This window comes from Alternaria incomplexa (genome assembly GCF_024043165.1).
Source record: "Alternaria incomplexa strain BMP 0042 chromosome Unknown scaffold_7, whole genome shotgun sequence".
NCBI lineage: Eukaryota > Fungi > Ascomycota > Dothideomycetes > Pleosporales > Pleosporaceae > Alternaria > Alternaria incomplexa.
Genome location: NW_026249856.1, coordinates 370,641 through 390,244, shown reverse-complemented (window position 1 = coordinate 390,244; position 19,604 = coordinate 370,641). Strand labels below are relative to the sequence as shown.

Below are 19,604 nucleotides of genomic sequence, written 5' to 3'. Positions count from 1 at the left end.
GCTGTGCCACCTGGCCGACGTCTAAATATACTCGGAACGGAGGCCTTGACGTTCCGCTTTCACGAACGAACAACACAACACGGCCACAAGAATTTCGAGGCGAAAGGACTGTGCCTTTGGCAGTGCTTCAAGTACTTTCCCATTCAGCGCGTCTCGCGATGCAACACGAACAACCGGTGCTTACTTCAGACGCTAGCGGTCTTGGTCGTCCGCTATTGGCCACATGGCCTTTACCGATATGCAGTGGTGTGCCGACATGGTAGGATTAAGATGAGCGCTCATCTACCAGACTATAAGCCGTTGGTGGCGCAACCCGATGAACCCATAAGCAGTAACCACCAAACATCCCAGCAGGAAACTTGCAAATTCGGTAGACCTGCAGTGAACGGCTCTGCAGTATATATCCGTTGGCTGCTAGGGCACATGATGCACAGAAGAAGGAACTGTCCATCTTCATTTGCATCAGCACATCTCTCTACTTCCATGCTTCCACCGAGCATCATGAGAGCCGGTGTTGGCCGATGGATGAATAAAGTACACATTAGACTTCCGACGAACACCAAACCGCGGTCTTCCAGAGCCGCAAGTGGGGCAGAGCCATGCGCCAATGACGAAGAAAGCCCCATACTATCGTCATCGCATCGGCACTCTGAACCCTCAGCACAGTACCCCGCGAAACTTCATCTTCCCCTCATCTCCATAGCTTCTGCCGTTTATTCCATTGCATCTCAAAATGTTGTCTCAAGCCAGCTCCGAGCCTCTCCAAACGTACGAAATTTCCGATTTCAAGTTCCACAGTGGCACCACACTGCCGAAACTCAAGTTGGCCTACAAGATCCTCAACCCGCATAACAGCAAGATAGCAGTTGTACACACGTGCTTCAAAGGCCGTCTCGACACCACCTTGACACATGCCAACGCCGCTCTGAAGAATCACAAGATCATCCTGATTGCCCTTCTCGGCAATGGCGAATCTTCTAGCCCCTCAAACACGCCCGACTTCCCCAGTACCCTTGAGTACCTGGACTGCATCAATGCTCAGTACCAGCTTCTTACCCAAGAGCTCGGTATCAAAGAGGTAGACGTCATGCTAGGATTTTCGATGGGCGGCCAGATCACCTACCATTGGGTAACAACGCACCCTGATTTCATCAAGCACGCCGTAATCGTATGTTCCTCAGCCAAAACTAGCAGACACAACTTCCAGTTCCTCGAGGGACCGAAGGCAGCGCTGGAAAGCGCAAAGAGTCCCGAGAGGGGTATCAGGGCCTTTGGAAAGGCGTATTCAGCGTGGCTGACAAGCGCCGAATGGTTCGACGAAGAATGCTACAAAGAGATGGGCTTCCAGCAACTGCGAGACTGGGATGATGTGGCTACTATTCAGGGTTACGAAGGTTGGACAGGTGACGATCTTCTGGTAATGCTGGGTATGTGGCAGCGCGGAGACATCACTCGGTGCACCAAGGCGGAGGATCTAGAGTCGGCACTCAAAAGCATCAAAGCAAAGGTTTTGCTCATGCCATGCGAGTACGATCAGTACTTCCGTCCTTATGTCAGCGAGAAGGAAGCTAAGAGCCTGGAAAATGCGACGGTGGAGATAGTGCCCAGTATCTGGGGACATATTGCGGGCGGTGGGGCGAACCCGAAGGATGTAGATTGGATGGATCATCGGATCAAGCTTTTCCTACGGGGCTTGGTATGATTTTACAGAGAGCTATCGAATTTGGGCATACTTATTTTCCCATGTTGGATGTCAAAGTCGTGAAAGGCTGGCGACAAGGAATAGCCTACACACGTCAGTAACGTCAAAAGTACCTAGGTAATTTCAAACAAACTTCAAAAGTCGGCTAACAAATGTGCATCTCATATTGACCGAAATTACTACCGCAATCCATTCAGCCCAATTTTCGCATGTGCTCATGTTCTGACAACCCCGAACATGAAGCAACCACATTCGTGTTTCAAGATCCCCGCAAAAACGATATGTCACCGCCAAGCTATTACACCCGCTGCCTCACCTCCACCCAGGCACGCTTCAACGTTCTCGAAGCCGCCCAGCATCTCCGTGCGCAAATCCTCCACAAATCCTCAAAGCACTTCCGTGAAATCTCCAGCCCACCAAAACCCTCTTCAGCATCCACAGCAATGGTGACATCACCCACTTCTTCATCGGCGTCAGATCACAACACCTCCGATGCCGCACCGACAGCGACTCGCGGCAACGGCCGCAAGTCACGCGTTTCAGCAGAGCACACGTTGAACCGCGTGCGCGAGAACCAGAGAAGACACCGCGCTCGACAGCGCGATCATGTCGCTTCTCTCGAGCAAAAGCTCGCCGAGACCGAAAAGTTGCTTGAAGAGGCGCGAGCGGAAATCGCCGCTCTGAAAGCAGGAGGATGTGCAATGGGCTCACACCAACAACCCCAACGACAGAATACCAGCAACAACGATGTAAACGAAGGAGCAAGATGTATAGGAGAAGGAAACGCACCTACATCTCAAGATATACCCAGACCACCCGTTCCCGCTTTACCCGACCAGCAAACCGATTCGCTAGCACTCACATCCATCCAACCAGATCAGCTCATCGACCCGCAACTAGACAGCTACCCTGATGTCCACGGGCATGTCCCAGACATGAGCGACCTTTCCTTCTTGGGCGGATCCTCTTTCTACCTGCCGTCGCCATCGACGTCGTCACAGTCAAACATGTCCTTGGTATCGCCAACTTCAATCTCAACGCCAACATCAACACAAGCCCCGTCCCTCGACACCCACCTCACAGTAACCAACACAACAACCCTCACGATAACCGGTCCCCCACCCTGCTGCAACGACCCCCCAACTCCAAACTCACCACCTCCAACAAACACGCTAGAATGCACATCCTGCTCCACGAAACCGCCCCCGTCCCCCAGTGAAAGCACGACGCTGTGTGCCCAAGCCTTCGTCATGATCGGCCAGCAGAACTTCCGCAACCTCGATCCGGATACGATTAGGCTGTGGTTGGCGCAGGGGTTGCGGAGAGCGCAGAGGGAGGGCGAAGGGTGTAGAGTTGAGAATGGTGCGTTGTTAAGGTTGTTGGATTTTATTAGTGGGTTGTAGGATATGGAAGATAGGAGGAAAGTGGACTTAAGGGGAGTGTAATGTATCTGTTGGTTTCGTTTGGGAAGGGGTATAGGGATGGGCGTACGGTGTTTTACACATTCGCTTTAACGTATCCATGTGAAGACCGCATTAGGGAAGGTGGAGACTTAACGAAGACATATACCGTGGAGTTTGGCAACAGGCAACTACATTTCTTTACCGCAATACATGTACGCATATTCGTTCATCTCACTTGTCTCATCATGGCAAGTCATACGTGAACAGGAGAAATCGTAGACATTTCATTACCTAAACGCTATGCAGAGAAAAAGAGAAAGTTCCCGTCTAGTCATACAAAATATGTGTGTGGAATGATCGCAAAACCATGCTTGATGATCAATTTTGGCACGAGCATGCATGAGAACCCGGGTGCCATCAGAGGAATTGCTTCTAACGTCCCATCCTGATGACACCAGCGTGCACCAGCTTCTGAATCTTGGAGCGGATGCTGGGGTTCTTGAGATGCTCTTGCAGCGCTGCGGGGTCGTCCTTGGCTTGCTGGAGGATGGCCTGCATGACGGGGTCTTGGAGGATGCCGACGATCTGAGTGTGTGTTAGTAAAGCTCTCATATGAAACATGTATGGGTCGACATACCTCTGGATCCCGCTGGATACGCTCCATGGTCTGTTGTTCGGTCTCGCCCTCGCGTGCCGAGTACTGTGCTTGCAGAGCCTTGGCTTCTTGTTGCTGAATCTCACGTGCATTCTTGCCGTCCTTGTCGTGCTCCATGGCTTCCGCGCATACGTTAACACACTTGTTGTACTCGCGCATGGTGAAGTAGGCTTGGGCTTTCCGCAGGTAGGCTCGGATGAAGTCTGGATCGCGCTTAATCGCCTCGTCGCAGTCTGCTACAGCCGATGGGAACTCTAGCAACTTGATGAAGCAGGCAGCGCGGTTGGAGTATCCTCTTGGGTCGTCTGGTGCGCGCTTGATCATCTCGGAGTATGCCTCGACGGCCTCGGGCCAGTTGGACTCCTTGAACTTAGCATTGCCGAGCTCACGCGCCTTCTCAGCCTCTTCGGGGTTGATGTATGACTCCTTCTCTTGTTTGGCCTTGGCCTTTTCCGCTGCACGGAGCTTTGCGAGGACTTCGGGTGTGCGGTGTTCGGTTTGTGCCTTTTGGTAGTATTTGACTGCGTTGGCGAGATCGCCCATCTTCTCGTACGCGGTACCGATACGTGCAAAGGCCCTGCGTGTGTTAGCAAATGGCTGGTGTAAGATTGGGAATGACATACTTGGCGATGATCTTGAAGTCGGCCAGGATCTCACGACCGTACTCGACAGCCTCTTCACAAGCCTGGATGCAGCCCTCGTAGTCACCCTTCTCAAACTTGGCAGCTCCAAGGTTGGTCTTGTATGCAATGTCCTTGTGTGTCTCCCATGCCTTGTTGTAGTTTTCGATAGCCTCGTCGAATTGTCGCTTCTTGTAGAACTCGGTGCCCTTCTTCTTCAGCTCGTCCGCCTCGGCCTTTGCCTTCTTCGCAGCCTTGTCTTCCTCAGACTCCTCTACTGGCTCGGGCTCCGGTTCAGGCTCGGGCGCCTTCTTCGGTTGCTCGGGAGCTGGTCGCGCGTCGGGCATCTCGACGTCCTCCTCGGCCTCCTTTGTGCCTGCATCGCCTGCTCCTCCAGCACCTGGCCCTTGACCGAAAGACATGTCGATGCCTAGTAGCACGCTCATGACGGAGAGGAAGCGGGGATCTTGCATGAACTGGCCAGCCATGTTCGGGTTCTTCTGTAGCTGCTGGAGCTTGCCCATGAACTCTGCATCGCCGAGGAGGGAGGCTGTCTTGGGGTTCGCCGCGAGCTTCTGGATCATGTTGGGGTCGTTAAACATGCCACCGAGGCCGACACCGCTGTCGTTCGCCTCAGCTTCGACTGCGCGCTTGACGGCATCGAGGCCTTGTTTTGCCTGAGCATTGCTTGGGTCGAGCTTGAGTGCCTCTTCGAAGGCTTCTGTGGCTGCCACTATTGGGTGTTAGCGACGTCATCTCTCCTAGGAGCGCTATACATACCCAAGTCACCCTCGCCGTGGAGCGCCGTTCCCTTGCGTCCCCAGCCCTTGGCCCAGTCTGGCTTAATCTCGGTAACCTTGTTTGCATCGTCGAGAGCCTTTTGCCAGTCCTTTAGCGAGGCATATGCGCCGGATCGGTTCGAGTAGAGGACGTGATTTTGGGGGTCGAGTTCGATTGCCTGGGAGAACTTCTCGCTGGGATTTGTTAGTAAACCGTCGCTAGGCTGTGTTTGCGGGGACCCTACATGGACTCGGCGAACTTCTTCTCTGCGAAGAGCTTGTTACCCTCTGCTTTTAGTGCGTCGGCCATGGTGGAGGTATTGTGCGTGTGGTTGATTCTGTAATGTGACTGCGAATCTTTTGGTACTACGCGTGCGAGGGACAGGCTCTGAATTATAGTTTGATGGGTAGCTAGAATGTTCGATTGCGGAGCTCTGGCAGGAACGTCCGTGCGGCAGACATCTGGAGGGCGCTCGTCATATACCCCACCACGAGCCTCACCCAACTCACTTTCAGCCTGGTGAGTACCATCTCAGCCCTCTTTCAGCCCTCCAGCCCTCTGCATGCGCAAGTACTTCACAGACCAGATGATGAGATCTAGAGGAATTCGAAAAGAACAATGCATTTTGTCAATCGCAGACCCAACAATTGTCCCACGCGCTTTGTCGTCTAGCATAATTGCTATGTGATCGCACAGATACCCCATACTGACATCCTGAACAAGTCACCCAAATTTCAGACGATCATCTTGGCCCACCAAGATACACTCTGTCCCTTTAATCAACACCTTTCTTCAAACTTGCCAACCAAATTCCTGTCATGAGCCAGGTCGTTCGTCAGGCCCAGTGGGACGCCGAAGTGGCCTCCAGTGGACACTATGACAAGATTATGGTCCAGAATCTCGAGGTCGTCGTCAACGCAGGAAAAGATGTTTGGGGACGCGAGAAGAAGCAGCGGGCCCTGATCAGTGTCACGTTGACACTCGGAAAGCAGTTCACGTCAGCTTCTTCTACTGACTCCGTCGATGACAGCACTGTGCACTACGGCACGCTCAGCAAGGCGATACAAGCGCGCTTTAAAGATGATTCCATGGCATGGATGTCAACCGTCGCTCTATCGAATGCCGTCTCTCAATGCGTCCGCGATGTCGCAGGCTCGACAGACGTATACGCGATCGAAACCGACGTCTGTTACCTGAAAGGCAGTATGTTTGGCGAAGGCGCTGGACACATCACCTCGCGCGTCGAAGGGTCTGGCACCAGCTCGAACGTACTGTACCTGCGCAACGTCCGCATCCCGTGCCTGATTGGCGTCAACTCCAATGAGAGGCTGCAGAAACAGCCCGTGGTCCTCAATGTCTGGGTTGACAACATGGCTGACTCTCGTGTGGAGGGATACCCTCAGCTAGAAACTTTCTTATTCGAGGTATGCACAGCACAATGTATACGTACACACCGACTGACCAGCGTAGTTGATATCTGGCTCTACATTCCAAACGATCGAGAGCCTGCTTGCGTGGTTGGTCGACGAGCTCAGACAAAGATTCTTCACAGAAGAGGCGGACCAGAACGCGTGGATCAAGCTGAGAATTAGCAAGCCCCATGCGGTACCCTTTGCAGATGCGCCAGCCGTCGAGATAACACGACCCGTACGGTCGAGCTAGGGTGGGGTGGTGTCACTAGCAAACTGCCGCAGCGAGTCAAAGCGTCGCCGTGACTGTGGAAACGTCTGCAGGTTTTCTCGGACGCCAGCCACGGGCACAGCTAACGATGTCTGTTCCTGACTTGTGCTAGGGGAGGTACGTTAGCGCAACCGGTACCGATTCAGTCTCCACTTCCATAGCTGTCCCTGTCTTACAGCCTGACGGCGTGAAGTCGGGAACCGCCAAGCGTCTAAGCTTGTAGAAGCTTCTGCCATTTCGGTTCCTGGTATCGCGAGTTCCTCCAGGCTGGGCCATTGGTACACCTAAATGGTATTCTTGTTGTTGGGCATAATGCGATCAATGGCCCTTGTCGGAATTCGAGAAATAGTCTAAGTAAATTCCCGCAAAGTTTCAACACGGGCATGTGTAGTGGAGGTGGGCGTTCTTGAGGCTGTTGTCGTAGCATGGGCATCGTTGTTGCGTGAATACACCGACTTAGTAGCAGAAGATCCCCCACGTGGTCCAAGCGATGCAGACGTGTACCTGCGCCACTGCCACTTTCCACTTCTGCAGCCACTATCTTTCATCCCAAGTCACTTCCGCGATATGCAGATGCAAAAGACCCTTGATCACCCGAAACCCCGCTGCATTCGCCTCCGCGTTGCATCGCGCAGTCGCCACTGTGGAAAAAAATGCAACTTTCCCAGCCGGGGAAGTCTGTTGGGGAGCAAGTCGGAAGAGCGGTCTCTGCGCGACGTCAAGCTGACTGCAGCCCCCTGCTAGCGCGGCGGCCAGATGAGGGGCTTTTCAATTTATCGACATAGCTCTCCGAAAAGTTATTCAACAATTGTGCATCGTGAGGTCGAGCAGATAGGCGGCCGCGCAGCCATTCGATAGTCACTGTTGACTCGGGCAGACGCGGGATGGTGTGAAGACTTGGAAGTGTAACTGTTGTGAAGCCACGATACAGTAACGTGGTCAGACCTGAGTGAGAGCTGAGTGAGAAGCTGGGTGGAACAGCTCGAGGGCTGTAATCTGATACCAGAATAGCTGGGGTGAAAACAGCTACTAGCCGAAGCTATTGCACAGGAGGTGTAATGGCTGCACTATGGCTGATGATGGTGTGAAAGCAAGTATCAAGACTTCGTCGTGGGCAGGCACTATTGGTGGCGTGGCCGTTGCCATGCAGAGATGCTGCGGTCGTAACTGCCCTTCTAGTACTTGAGCGGCAATGACCTGCATGTATAAAAGGCAAATTCACACCGTCTCTTCACCATCGCCATCAAACCCCGAGCCTGTTCTCGTTACCAGGCCATAGCTTGTTCTCGACTTGCCCCACGTTCAACGCCAAGCGCGACCCATTGCCTTTAAGGAGACCAGCTCCCCAACACTTGTTGTTCCCTACACCATTCTCTCCTCACGGAATAACCTCTTTTCTCCTCAAACATACACAATGGCGTCTCGCGCGATTCCTTCTCACTTGAAGCCCTCCGCTGCCGAGGGCGGCGAGGGTGGCTTCTCATCCCAACGCCATCACGGCAAGTCGCAGTCCCACGTGGTAAGTACTCTTTCTCTCTGTTTCTGCAGTTGTCCGGCGTGCGTCTTGCTTTTTCCAGCGCTGCTTGCTTGCATTGGTTTTGTTGCTGCACAGCGGACGCAGCTATCCTCACCGCTTCCCGTTGTCTCGACATGGGTATGGTGGGGACCGAGGAGAGCTGGCATTGAGCGGCCACGATTGCTGGTCGATCGCAATACGCCGTTCGGCCAGACTTCAAGGCGATTTCCTACGAGCGGACGAGGCGATCCATCTGAGTTGGTGTTCGCTGCCACTCTCGAGTATTGGCCCCGCATTCGCATCGCCTACTCCCCGCGGGAGTGATGTCGTGGTGACAACACGTACCGTCTCAACAACTCCAACACCTCGAATTCGATTTCAATCAACTAACAACGACTTTGCAGGCTTTCGAGAACACATCCACCAATGTCGCCGCCTCGCAAATGCGCAACGCGCTCAACAAGCTCGCCGACACCGTCACAGACCCCGCTGAGAAGAAGGTCAGTCGCAATCCTTCTATACCCCTCCATCTTCATCTGCCACCTATACATTTCGATATGCTTGCGTGGGTTAATCTCGCGACTACAAGCTATGAACATGTTTGGAGGGGCATTTGGAGGGTACGTCATTCTGAGCGTTTACTGACCCACTACAGTATTTCGAGACTGAGATGGACAACTTCTTCGCTCTGTTCCGCCGATACCTCAACGACAAGGCCAAGGGCACTGCCATTGACTGGAACCGCATCGCTCCCCCGAAGGCCGAGCAGGTCGTCAGCTACGATGAGCTGGCCAACACCGAGGCTGTCGAATACCTGAACAAGTTGGCGGTTGTCAAGCTCAACGGTGGTCTCGGTACCTCCATGGGTTGCGTTGGCCCCAAGTCCGTCATCGAGGTCCGTGATGGCATGTCCTTCTTGGACCTGTCAGTACGACAGATCGAGTACCTCAACCGCACATACGATGTCAACGTGCCGTTCGTGCTGATGAACTCGTTCAACACCGACACCGACACTGCCAGCATCATCAAGAAGTACGAGGGCCACAACATCGACATCCTCACCTTCAACCAGTCAAGATACCCCCGTATCCTCAAGGACTCGCTCCTGCCCGCTCCCAAGGAGAACAAGTCCGACATCGCCAACTGGTACCCCCCTGGTCACGGTGACGTTTTCGAGTCTCTCTACAACACCGGCATGATTGACAAGCTCATGGACCGTGGTATCGAGTACATCTTCCTTTCCAACGCCGACAATTTGGGTGCCGTTGTCGATCTCCGCATTCTCCAGCACATGGTCGACTCTCAGGCCGAGTACATCATGGAGCTGACAGACAAGACCAAGGCTGATGTCAAGGGTGGAACCATCATTGACTACGAGGGCTCTGTCCGTCTGCTTGAAATCGCCCAGGTTCCCAAGGAGCACGTCAACGAGTTCAAGTCGATCAAGAAGTTCAAGTACTTCAACACCAACAACATCTGGATGAACCTCGCCGCCATCAAGCGCGTTGTTGAGGCCAACGAGCTTGCCATGGAGATTATCCCCAACGGCAAGTCCATCCCTGCCGACAAGAAGGGCGAGGCCGACATCTCGGTTCTCCAGCTCGAGACCGCTGTCGGTGCCGCCATCAAGCACTTCAAGAACGCGCACGGTGTCAACGTTCCCCGAAAACGTTTCTTGCCCGTCAAGACCTGCTCTGACCTGATGCTCGTCAAGTCGGATCTGTACACACTGCAGCACGGCCAGCTGGTGATTGACCCCAACCGATTCGGCCCTGCTCCCTTGATCAAGCTCGGCAGCGACTTCAAGAAGGTTTCCAGCTTCCAGGCCCGCATCCCCTCCATCCCCAAGATTGTCGAGCTTGACCATCTGACCATCACCGGTCCCGTCAACCTTGGCCGTGGTGTCACCCTCAAGGGCACTGTCATCATTGTTGCGACCGAGGGCTCCACCATCGACATTCCCCCGGGTTCCATCCTCGAGAACGTCGTCGTCCAGGGTTCGCTCAGGCTGCTCGAGCACTAGAGTGGTTGTCGACATTTTCTTCACAGTTCTTATAGATTTTTTGAGGATACAGGTCTTCTTTAGCCACTGGTAACGAGGGATGACTGCATTGCAACGTACTTGAGCAAAAGACTCAGGCGGTAATGGGGCGTAATAGTCACGCATGTCCATGATTCACGTATCATCATAGACAAAATGCATCTTGAATACAATCCATAATGATCCATTTGTTGTTGCTTGAGTTCACCACACGCTGTGTTTGAAGCTAGTAAGATGTGGTTAGTAGTAAGCTAATCTCCAGTATGGAGAAGATCCATGTCAACCCAAAGAACTGACCCATCTGCAGCTTATTACTTCCAAGAAATGGTGCCTGATTGCGGCCTCACGCCATCTCAGCCTTGCGGCCCTACCGCGGTGATGTCAGAATGTCACCAGCCACGCAGCCAACCCAACCCGCGAACAACAACCCCCACCAATCTCCCGGTTCCTGCGCAGTGCAGAGGCGCAGTCGGCCAGTCACCTGTATCTTACATAGCGATGATGCCTGCTGATAGCGGCGAACAGCACTTGATATAAGCAGCCGTGGCTTCCTGACGCCGTTTTGTCGCGTTCCACACGCCTGCATCCTCGCGTCGCACGCAGCGGGGTTGATCGCAACCTGACGAGCATCAGCTCCGAGCATCGAGCCGAAGATTTGCATGCCTGAGCCCATTAATAGCGATTGCTCCCACCTATCGACAGAATGTCACCCGAACCTATGCCACATAACGAGTTCCAGGACGAACGCGCCGCGAACCTAGCGCAAGCGGATGCGGCGCATCGCGAAGCATACGATTTCTGGGGTTACCTTTTCAAGGAAGATAAATGCGGGACCCCGTTGCTGGATCGCCTGTTGAAGGGCATCGCCTACGTCATTGTGAGTCGAGTGTAGCTTTTAGATGTCCACTGGGAGACCTCAAGCTAATGCGCCACGGTAGAGCCAGAAGTTCGGATCAAACGACTCGCCTGATCTTACGCCGTCGCAAATCGCAGCTTGGTATCGCAGTGTTGGGGGCGATTACGACGTACTATTCACAGACACACCACCTTCATCCGTCGCGTTCATATATCGGTCACTCGGCGCATTCCACAGCCTGCAACCAGCACCAGACGACGACGGCTACTCGAGTCCTACCATACCTGCGCTGAAGAAGGACGGCTTTGTGACATGGCAGACAATACAGTTGCTGCTAGGGCCAGAAGAGCATGTGCCTTTCCTACAGAAGGCGGTGGAGCTGGATGACATACCCGATCTGGAAACGGGGGGCACCTTCCCTAAAATTCTACCCAAGGAGTGCTTCCCAGAGAAACCGGATGATGCGATGGAGACGTGGTATCAGAGCGTTGCCGCCAGACTTAAGAAGGAGGCGGAAGAGGAGCTAAATGGGGGCAGTGCGGCTGAAGAGCCAAAACCGCGCACTTCGACGGACAGCGAGGGAAATTCAGCAGATGACAAGTCCGGCGCGTACCGCTACTTTGAAGACCCGCTCTATCGGAATGGAAGACCACGGCCGACCTTCATGCGCCATGTCTCGAAGCAATCTCCAAGGCCCGCAGAGGACCATGGAAGGCCGGGGGCTATTATCTCGAGGGTGAGACACATGCTGAATCCTCTGAGTACTAGAATCGCCGGAAAGAGGATTATCCCAGACCGCACCGGGTACGGAAGCGACGGGTACTCAGATGAAGATGCCACACCCATTGCACCTGTTCCTCAACCAGGTCCCCGATATTCCGCCCACAAGCGTCCACACCCACCGCGACGCGAATCCTCGTTATCAACAACAGACTCCGACTCAGATCCAGATCGCCCGTCTCCTCGGCGACAAAATCCTGTACTGCGTACCCATCGATCTCACGAGCCGCCCATATCGCAGCCGGGCTATTTTCCCGCCTACAATGAGGCGCGCCGTTACTCAAATCAACACGACCCAGTCCGAATGTACGAAGGAACTTCAACAGCAACATCTCCCCAACACGTATATGTACCAACTCAATCCCCACTCTTCGCGACCCAAGTCGCGCAAGCCCAGCGAGAAGCACAGAAACAGCAATACTACCTCTCACGACCCGTCATGCCGCCACGCACGAGTTATAGACCCGTCCCATCCAGCAGCGTGCGGTGGGGTCCCCAAACCGTACATCCTGTAAGTCCACCTCGAGACGCTGAACCACCCTACATTCGTGAGCGCGAACGAGAGCGCGATCGCGACAGAGAGAGACACCATCGCGACCGCGACCCATACGCAATGGGAAGCGGTAGTAGCCGCTCCCACCGCCGCCACTCGGAAGACGTTGAATACCCGCGCGAGCGTGCCCGCGATTCAGCCCGCACACGCAGTCACGATAGAGTCAAAGACGAATGGGACGATCGCCATGATCGAAGTCGAGATAGAGATCGAGACCGCGACCGAGACCGCGACAGGGATAGAGATAGAGACCGCGACAAGAGAAACTCCAGCTACGAGGACAGAGACAGAGACGACAGTCGCGAAAGAGATCGAGATCGAGATCGGGACAGAGACCGGGTGCGAGATCCCCGCGTGCATAGGTATGTGTCTGGGGTGCAGGACGGTGTGTCTGGCCGGAAATATCCTGTCGCTTAAGCTTTTTGTTGTGGGATTTCATTTACTAAGATCTTTTGTTGCAGCAGGAGTCAGAGTGTCAGGGGCCAGTTTATGAGGCTGCTTAAAGAATTTTGAGCAGGAACAGTTTATCAAGTGGGATGGATTGGTGGGTTCTCGAAGGCTTTGTTCGACCCATCGGCTATGCCGTGTCGGTGTTGATGGTGGGGTCCATGGAGTTGGGTGGATTGGTCTGGATGATCTGTGGCGTAAGAGGGCCTGTGTGTCGGGTATATTCAGTTCAGCTCGCAAAGAGCTTGCACGATGCAACACTGATGATGCACGTGTGGTGACACCGGAACGCTAGTAATACATAGACGTGGTATCGAATTCAATACATTGTGTGACACACGGTTTAAGGGCCCGTGGCTGCACCTGCATATGATCTGCAGACTGCACGATTGTTTTTCTGCGCAGGTATTGCAGTAGCCTTCGCTCTGACAAGCTGCGGTAAGAACAGGGACACCTGTCCAGTTTCTTCTTTGTACAAAGTGGAAGGAAAGTGTTCGGAGATGATGGGGCGGTGTAACAGTTACTTGTGGTGCACGGCCCAGGTACGCGAGAAGACCTCGGGAGGTGGTGGAGGGCATTCACGTGCCAGATGTCCAAATTAGAAACCAACTTTCGGAACTAACGAAGTTGCCTGCTATAACGTGTTATGGTAGGGATATTGTATACAAGTAGAAACCTGCAGTGACATCATACTCTTCAAAACACATGTGTTGTCTTCGTGTAGCCTACAGAGACCTGCCGAGTTTCTTACTTGTATGGGGTGTAACGGTTGCTCAAGATAGTGCGGAGGTGCGCGTTTGGCACGGCCTAAGTGTGCGGGATGGACCCTGAGCTACTGATTAGCCAAATCAATGGGAACGCCATGCGAGCCCTGCAGAAGGATAGTGTCACGATAGACGGGAGTGTAGACGGGGTTGTTGCAATCGACGCGTGAATGGCTGACGGCAGTAGATTAATGGAAAAACATCGGAATGGTTCTTGTCGCTGATTACGCGTGGATCGCTATGTCATAAGCGTGGCTGTGCAGGGGAGCTCGGGGATCGCCGTGAGGGATGCTAGTCATCGCTCGACGCAGCTGCTAACCAACACCTCTCGCGAGCTCCTGATTGCGAGTAGGACCGCGTGCGATTCAATTCTTCATCAATTTCTCATGAACCCTGAACTATAGTCCTTCCTTCGGCCTTTCCTTTGTTTTTTTCTCCCGTTCTCACCGGGAACCAGGAATTACTTCGGCGAGTTAGTGCCAGCCATCCGCGTACAGCTGCAGTATCGCTAAAGCATAGCTGCCGCCGTCTACCAAGGAAAGCTAACCAGCCAAACAACAGGTTTCCAGAACCCCAACACCTCCCAGCCGCTCGCTCTATCTTCTACTCTCACCTTCCTGGGGTTCCTCACCCAAGTCACGCCCCTCCCTCGACCGCGAGCATTCAATTGCACGCCAGCCATCTTGCAACTGCAGCGCAACGTCAGCGGGTCGGACCTCCGCTCCACATCGCCGACATGGCTACCGCATCGCGCGAATCCGAGCTGAAGCAGCAGGGACTGCTCGACGCCGCCAAAGACCCCAATTCCTCCATCACGGCGAACCAGGCGGAGAAATCCCTCGTTGATCAGGCGCAGGCGGGCGGCAGCGCTGCCTTCCAATTCGACCCCGATGCGAGTCCTGAGCAGAAGCGGGCACAGGCACGAGCGCGCGTCCCCGCAAACTTCCACCACGAGCGCAACAAGAACGCGACGGCCCTCGTATCCGATGCCGACGACAACGGCCCGGGCGAATACGACCTCCCCTCGCCTACCAAAGCGGGCGCCATAGAGACACCCGAGGAAGCCAAAGCCAATGGCCACGCGCCCGAGCAACTCGACGACGATGCGCGGTGGGATCGGGTCGGATGGGCGCCGCGATTCGGCATGCCCGGCTCCGAGAACAAGGAGGAGGAAGAAGCCTCCCTGGCCGACCACCAGACATGGCTGGAGGGCAGGATAGAGGACAAGTTCTTCGGCGACTGGTACCACAACACGGGCATCATCATCTTTGCGTGCTTGAGCTCGTGGGTCGTCGGTATCCTCGGCGGTGGACTGGGCTGGATTATGATCTTCATGGCCGTCTGCGGCACCTACTACCGTACCTCGATCCGTCGCGTGCGCCGCAATGCGCGCGACGACCTCAACCGTGAGATGGCAAAGAACAAGCTGGAGACGGACACAGAGAGCTTGGAGTGGATCAACAGCTTCCTCGTCAAGTTCTGGCCCATCTACGCGCCAGTTCTGTGTGACACCATTGTAGGCACCGTGGACCAGGTTCTCTCGACCTCGACCCCGGCGTTTTTGGACAGTCTGAAGATGAAGACTTTCGTCCTCGGAACGAAGCCCCCGCGATTGGAGCACGTAAAGACGCACCCAAAGACACAGGACGATATCGTTCTTATGGACTGGAAGTTTAGCTTCACACCCAACGACGTAGCTGATCTTACCGCGAGGCAGATCAAGAACAAGATTAACCCGAAGATCGTCCTAGAGATCCGCATCGGAAAGGGCCTTGTCAGCAAGGGTCTGGATGTTATCGTAGAAGACATGGCCTTTTCCGGTCTGATGCGCCTGAAGTTCAAGCTACAGCTTCCGTTCCCTCACATCGAGAAAGTCGAGATGTCTTTCCTCGAGCGTCCGACCATCGACTACGTCTGCAAGCCCTTGGGTGGAGAGACCTTTGGTTTCGACATCAACTTCATCCCCGGATTGGAGACTTTCATCATGGAGCAGATCCACGCTAACCTGGGCCCGATGATGTACGACCCCAATGTGTTCCCCATCGAGATCGCCAAGATGCTTGCGGGCAACCCTGTCGACCAAGCTATCGGTGTTCTGCAAGTCCACTTCCACGGTGCTCAAGGCCTCAAGAACCCCGACAAGTTCTCTGGTACCCCTGATCCCTATGCCACAGTCTCCATCAACAACCGCAACGTCCTTGCACGTACCAAGACGGTGCACGAGAGTGCCAATCCTCGCTGGAATGAGACTGTCAACATCATCGTAACTTCCCTGAAGGATTCGCTTACTATCAATCTCTTCGATTACAACGACATTCGCAAGGACAAGGAGCTCGGTACCGCTACCTTTGCGCTAGAACAGCTAGAGGAGGACCCTGACCACGAGAACATGCAACTAGAGGTCATGTCAGGAGGTCGCGCCCGTGGTCTCGTGACAGCGGATGTACGCTTCTTCCCTGTTCTTGAAGGCACTACGCTGGAAGATGGTACCAAGGAGCCTCCACCAGAGTCGCGCACGGGTATCTGCAAGTTCACTGTTGAACAGGCCAAGGATATGGATGGTAGCAAGAGCATGATTGGGCAGCTTAGCCCATACGCCGTCCTCCTCCTTAACGGCCATGAGATTCACAAGTCCCGGGTCATGAAGAGGACAAACCAACCTATCTGGCCAGACGCAACAAAGGAAATGCTCATCACGGACCGCAAGAAGGCTAAGCTGGGTCTAGTCATCAAGGACGACCGCGACCTCGCAGCTGACCCCATTCTTGGTACTTACCAAATCACGATGGACGACATGCTTGAACTCATGGCCAAGGGTCATGAGTGGTACAACCTCGCAGGTACATCGAGCGGTCGCGTGAAGATGAAGCTTGATTGGAAGCCCGTTGCTCTAAAGGGTGCAGTCTCTTCCAGTGGTTATCTTACTCCCATCGGTGTGATGCGACTACACTTCCAGAGCGCGCGCGGACTTCGTAACCTCGAAGCCCTGGGCAAGTCGGATCCGTACGTCCGTGTACTACTCTCCGGTATTGAGAAGGGCCGAACCGTCGTTTTCAAGAACAACCTCGACCCTGACTGGGATGAGGTTGTCTATGTCCCTGTTCACACCGTCCGCGAGAAGCTTACACTGGGGGTCATGGACGAGGAGAATCTCGGCAAGGATCGTCCCCTAGGACATATCGAGCTTTCGGCTGGCGACTATATTCAACAAAACGAGAATGGCGAGTACCTCGAACATGAACAGAAGCAGCCTACCGCAGGAGCTCTCCGGTTGGCTGGTTCTTCTCAGCCCAAGGGCACTCTCAACTACACCTGCTCCTTCTACCCCACATACCCCACTTGGGACCCTGAAGAGGACGAGGAAGAAGAGGAGGAGACTAAATCCAACGGCGCCGCCCGGCCTGTGTCCAACGGATCTAAGCTCAGCCACCAACGTGTTGTATCCAACGCCTCGACCATCGCCAGGTCGGAGACCGCAGGTACTATCTCATCACTCAAGTCGAACGAGAAGGACATGGCCAAGGAGCTTGAGAAGAACGAGCTCCAGCAAGCAGAGTCGGTTCCCGAGAAGCCGAAGATCGAGAAGCTGAAGCTTACTGCAGACGATCTGCAGCAGTATGGTAGGTCGCATGCCGACTATGAGGATACAGTGGAGTTTGGCTTGTTCAGTTGGTTCACCCTGACCTGCAGCTTGACCCCGTATTCTTATATCACATCTACGAGTCTTGGCTAACGTGATGTAGAATCTGGTCTGCTTGTGTTCAAGCTCATTGAAGGTGAATTCGCGAGGACTGGTGGCCACGTCGATGTTATTATGGATGACATGGCGTATGCCAGCTATTCTAGCACGAAGATCCGGAGCAACAAGATGACTTTCAACGATGGTGGGTTGTGTCAAGTCTTTCAAGATGTACCAAGCTAACGGGATGCAGTTGGCGACACGATGATCCGCGAGCTCGACTTTTCCAAGATCACCCTCCGAATTATCGAGCACATCGATAACGACGGCGACGATCATGGAGATCACGTCATTGCTAAGCTGACAGGAAACACGATTGATACGCTACGAAGGTCTTTGCACACGCCCACTCAATTTACGCTCAAAGACAAGAACGGACGCGACAACAAGATTACGGTTATGCTTAAGTATATTCCCGTCAAGATGCGTCTCGATCCCAGCGAATCCTTCAACAACCAGGGTACGCTCCGAGTCGACGTGCTCGATGCGGCAGATCTTCCAGCTGCAGACCGTAACGGTTTCTCGGACCCTTACTGCAAGTTTATGCTCAACGACAAGGAGGTGTACAAGACCAAGACGCAGAAGAAGACGCTCCACCCGGCATGGAACGAGTACTTCGAAGTACCTGTACGGAGTCGAACGGCCGCGGACTTTGTTGTCAACGTTTACGACTGGGACTTCGGTGACAAGGCCGACTTCCTCGGCAAATCATCTATCAACTTGGAAATCCTCGAGCCCTTCCAACAACAAGAAGTTACGCTTGCCCTCGACGGCAAGTCAGGCGCTATCCGACTTAGAATGTTGTTCAAGCCAGACTACGTCGTTCGATCTCGTCAAGGCTCCAGTACATTCTCCGGCACCTTTGCTGTCCCCGGCAAAGTCATTGGCGCGCCCGTCAAGGGAGTTGGTAAAGGAGCGGCCTTTGTCGGTGGCAACGTAGTCCGCGCAGGTACCTTCCTAGGTCGCGGTTTCAAGCGCAGAAAGTCTCGCGGTGAAGCCCCCGACGAAGAAGATCTCGCACGCCCCTCCACATCCGACCGTCCCTCCGCCGACACACCCATGATATCCATCGAAGGCGAGCCCAACACCCCCACGAAAGACTCCAACAACCACAACCGCCACCGCAGCTGGGGCGCTCAAAGCTTCCACAGCCGCTTCGGCGACAACGCCGGCCCCGGCGGCGCCGAACAAGGCACCGCCAACATCACCGTCCTCTCCGCCGACGGCTTCCCTGCCGGTACCAACCTGCGCGTGCACATCTCGCTCGGCAAGAAGGAAATCCACAAGACCGACCACATCAAAGCACCCCAAGGCTCCGTCCAGTTCGACCCCTCGGAAGAGAGCTTCAAAACAAACTGCACAGCCGACGCCTTCTTCAAACTCGTCGTCAAAGACCACAGTAAATTCGGCAGAGACGAGGAGTTGGGTGAAACCCAATTCACCATCTCAGACCAGGGTAGCGGCGCAGAGCAAAACGTTGGTGTGGGCAAGGGTATGGTATCGATACGCAGTAGCTTCACGCCTAGTGAGAGTGGAGGCAGTCCATCCGGCAGCGTGAGTCCGCGACCCAAGACCGCGGAGCGCAGGGGGTTACTCAGGAGGGATCGCAGTACGACGCCTAATCCTGGGACTTAGAAAGCAAGTGCGCTGGGTAGGCTGGGCCAGTTGAAAGGGAATGGGTCGAGGGTTAGTTTTGCGAGGAGTGAGATGGTTGGGGGAAGGGGAAGGAGGGGGGATACGGATGTTGATGGGGGGAGGGATGCGGAGGGACTGGAGGAGGATAGGATGGGTGGGTTGAGGGAGTGGATTGAGGATGTTGAGAGGGGGAGGCGGAGTTTTGCGCTTTGACGCGTCGGTAGGGATAGATTTGGGGTCTGATGAAGGGCAAAAGGCCACATCGGGTGGGCCAGGGTTATCTTCTTTCTGTTTTTCCTTCTCTCTTGACCTAGGTCCTCTACTCCTACTCTCTTCCTAGAGTCGGTCTTCTCTTCTGAGTGTAGTTTCGATACCAACGTTATTTCTTTGTTCTAAGACTTATCATGTATTGGTCCCTGAAAAGAAGGCTTTA

General features: G+C 54.2%; 6 protein-coding genes across 6 annotated transcripts; 5 read left to right on the top strand and 1 right to left on the bottom strand.

Annotated features, from left to right (window-relative positions):
- Positions 1 to 733: 733 nt before the first annotated feature.
- J4E90_005313 (uncharacterized protein) lies at positions 734 to 1,702 on the top strand (the record flags this gene model as incomplete). The annotated part of the gene is made up of 1 exon (XM_051434867.1): positions 734 to 1,702. One exon carries the CDS (start codon positions 734 to 736, stop codon positions 1,700 to 1,702), a length of 969 nt encoding a protein of 322 aa, XP_051290891.1.
- A 1,835-nt stretch (positions 1,703 to 3,537) lies between these two features.
- On the bottom strand, positions 3,538 to 5,469 carry J4E90_005312 (uncharacterized protein; the record flags this gene model as incomplete). The annotated part of the gene is made up of 5 exons (XM_051434866.1): positions 3,538 to 3,690; positions 3,743 to 4,337; positions 4,384 to 5,113; positions 5,161 to 5,354; positions 5,405 to 5,469. The coding sequence occupies 5 exons, from the start codon at positions 5,467 to 5,469 to the stop codon at positions 3,538 to 3,540; spliced, it is 1,737 nt and encodes a 578-aa protein (XP_051290890.1).
- Positions 5,470 to 5,978: 509 nt separating this feature from the next.
- J4E90_005311 (uncharacterized protein) lies at positions 5,979 to 6,822 on the top strand (the record flags this gene model as incomplete). The annotated part of the gene is made up of 2 exons (XM_051434865.1): positions 5,979 to 6,584; positions 6,631 to 6,822. The coding sequence occupies 2 exons, from the start codon at positions 5,979 to 5,981 to the stop codon at positions 6,820 to 6,822; spliced, it is 798 nt and encodes a 265-aa protein (XP_051290889.1).
- Positions 6,823 to 8,254: 1,432 nt separating this feature from the next.
- On the top strand, positions 8,255 to 10,379 carry FYU1 (putative UTP--glucose-1-phosphate uridylyltransferase; the record flags this gene model as incomplete). Its single annotated transcript, XM_051434864.1, has 3 exons — positions 8,255 to 8,359; positions 8,761 to 8,856; positions 9,012 to 10,379. 3 exons carry the CDS (start codon positions 8,255 to 8,257, stop codon positions 10,377 to 10,379), a joined length of 1,569 nt encoding a protein of 522 aa, XP_051290888.1.
- A 721-nt stretch (positions 10,380 to 11,100) lies between these two features.
- Positions 11,101 to 12,548, top strand: J4E90_005309 (uncharacterized protein; the record flags this gene model as incomplete). The annotated part of the gene is made up of 3 exons (XM_051434863.1): positions 11,101 to 11,274; positions 11,336 to 11,989; positions 12,048 to 12,548. 3 exons carry the CDS (start codon positions 11,101 to 11,103, stop codon positions 12,546 to 12,548), a joined length of 1,329 nt encoding a protein of 442 aa, XP_051290887.1.
- Positions 12,549 to 14,533: 1,985 nt separating this feature from the next.
- Positions 14,534 to 19,171, top strand: J4E90_005308 (uncharacterized protein; the record flags this gene model as incomplete). The annotated part of the gene is made up of 3 exons (XM_051434862.1): positions 14,534 to 17,417; positions 17,541 to 17,681; positions 17,730 to 19,171. The coding sequence occupies 3 exons, from the start codon at positions 14,534 to 14,536 to the stop codon at positions 19,169 to 19,171; spliced, it is 4,467 nt and encodes a 1,488-aa protein (XP_051290886.1).
- Positions 19,172 to 19,604: the final 433 nt, after the last annotated feature.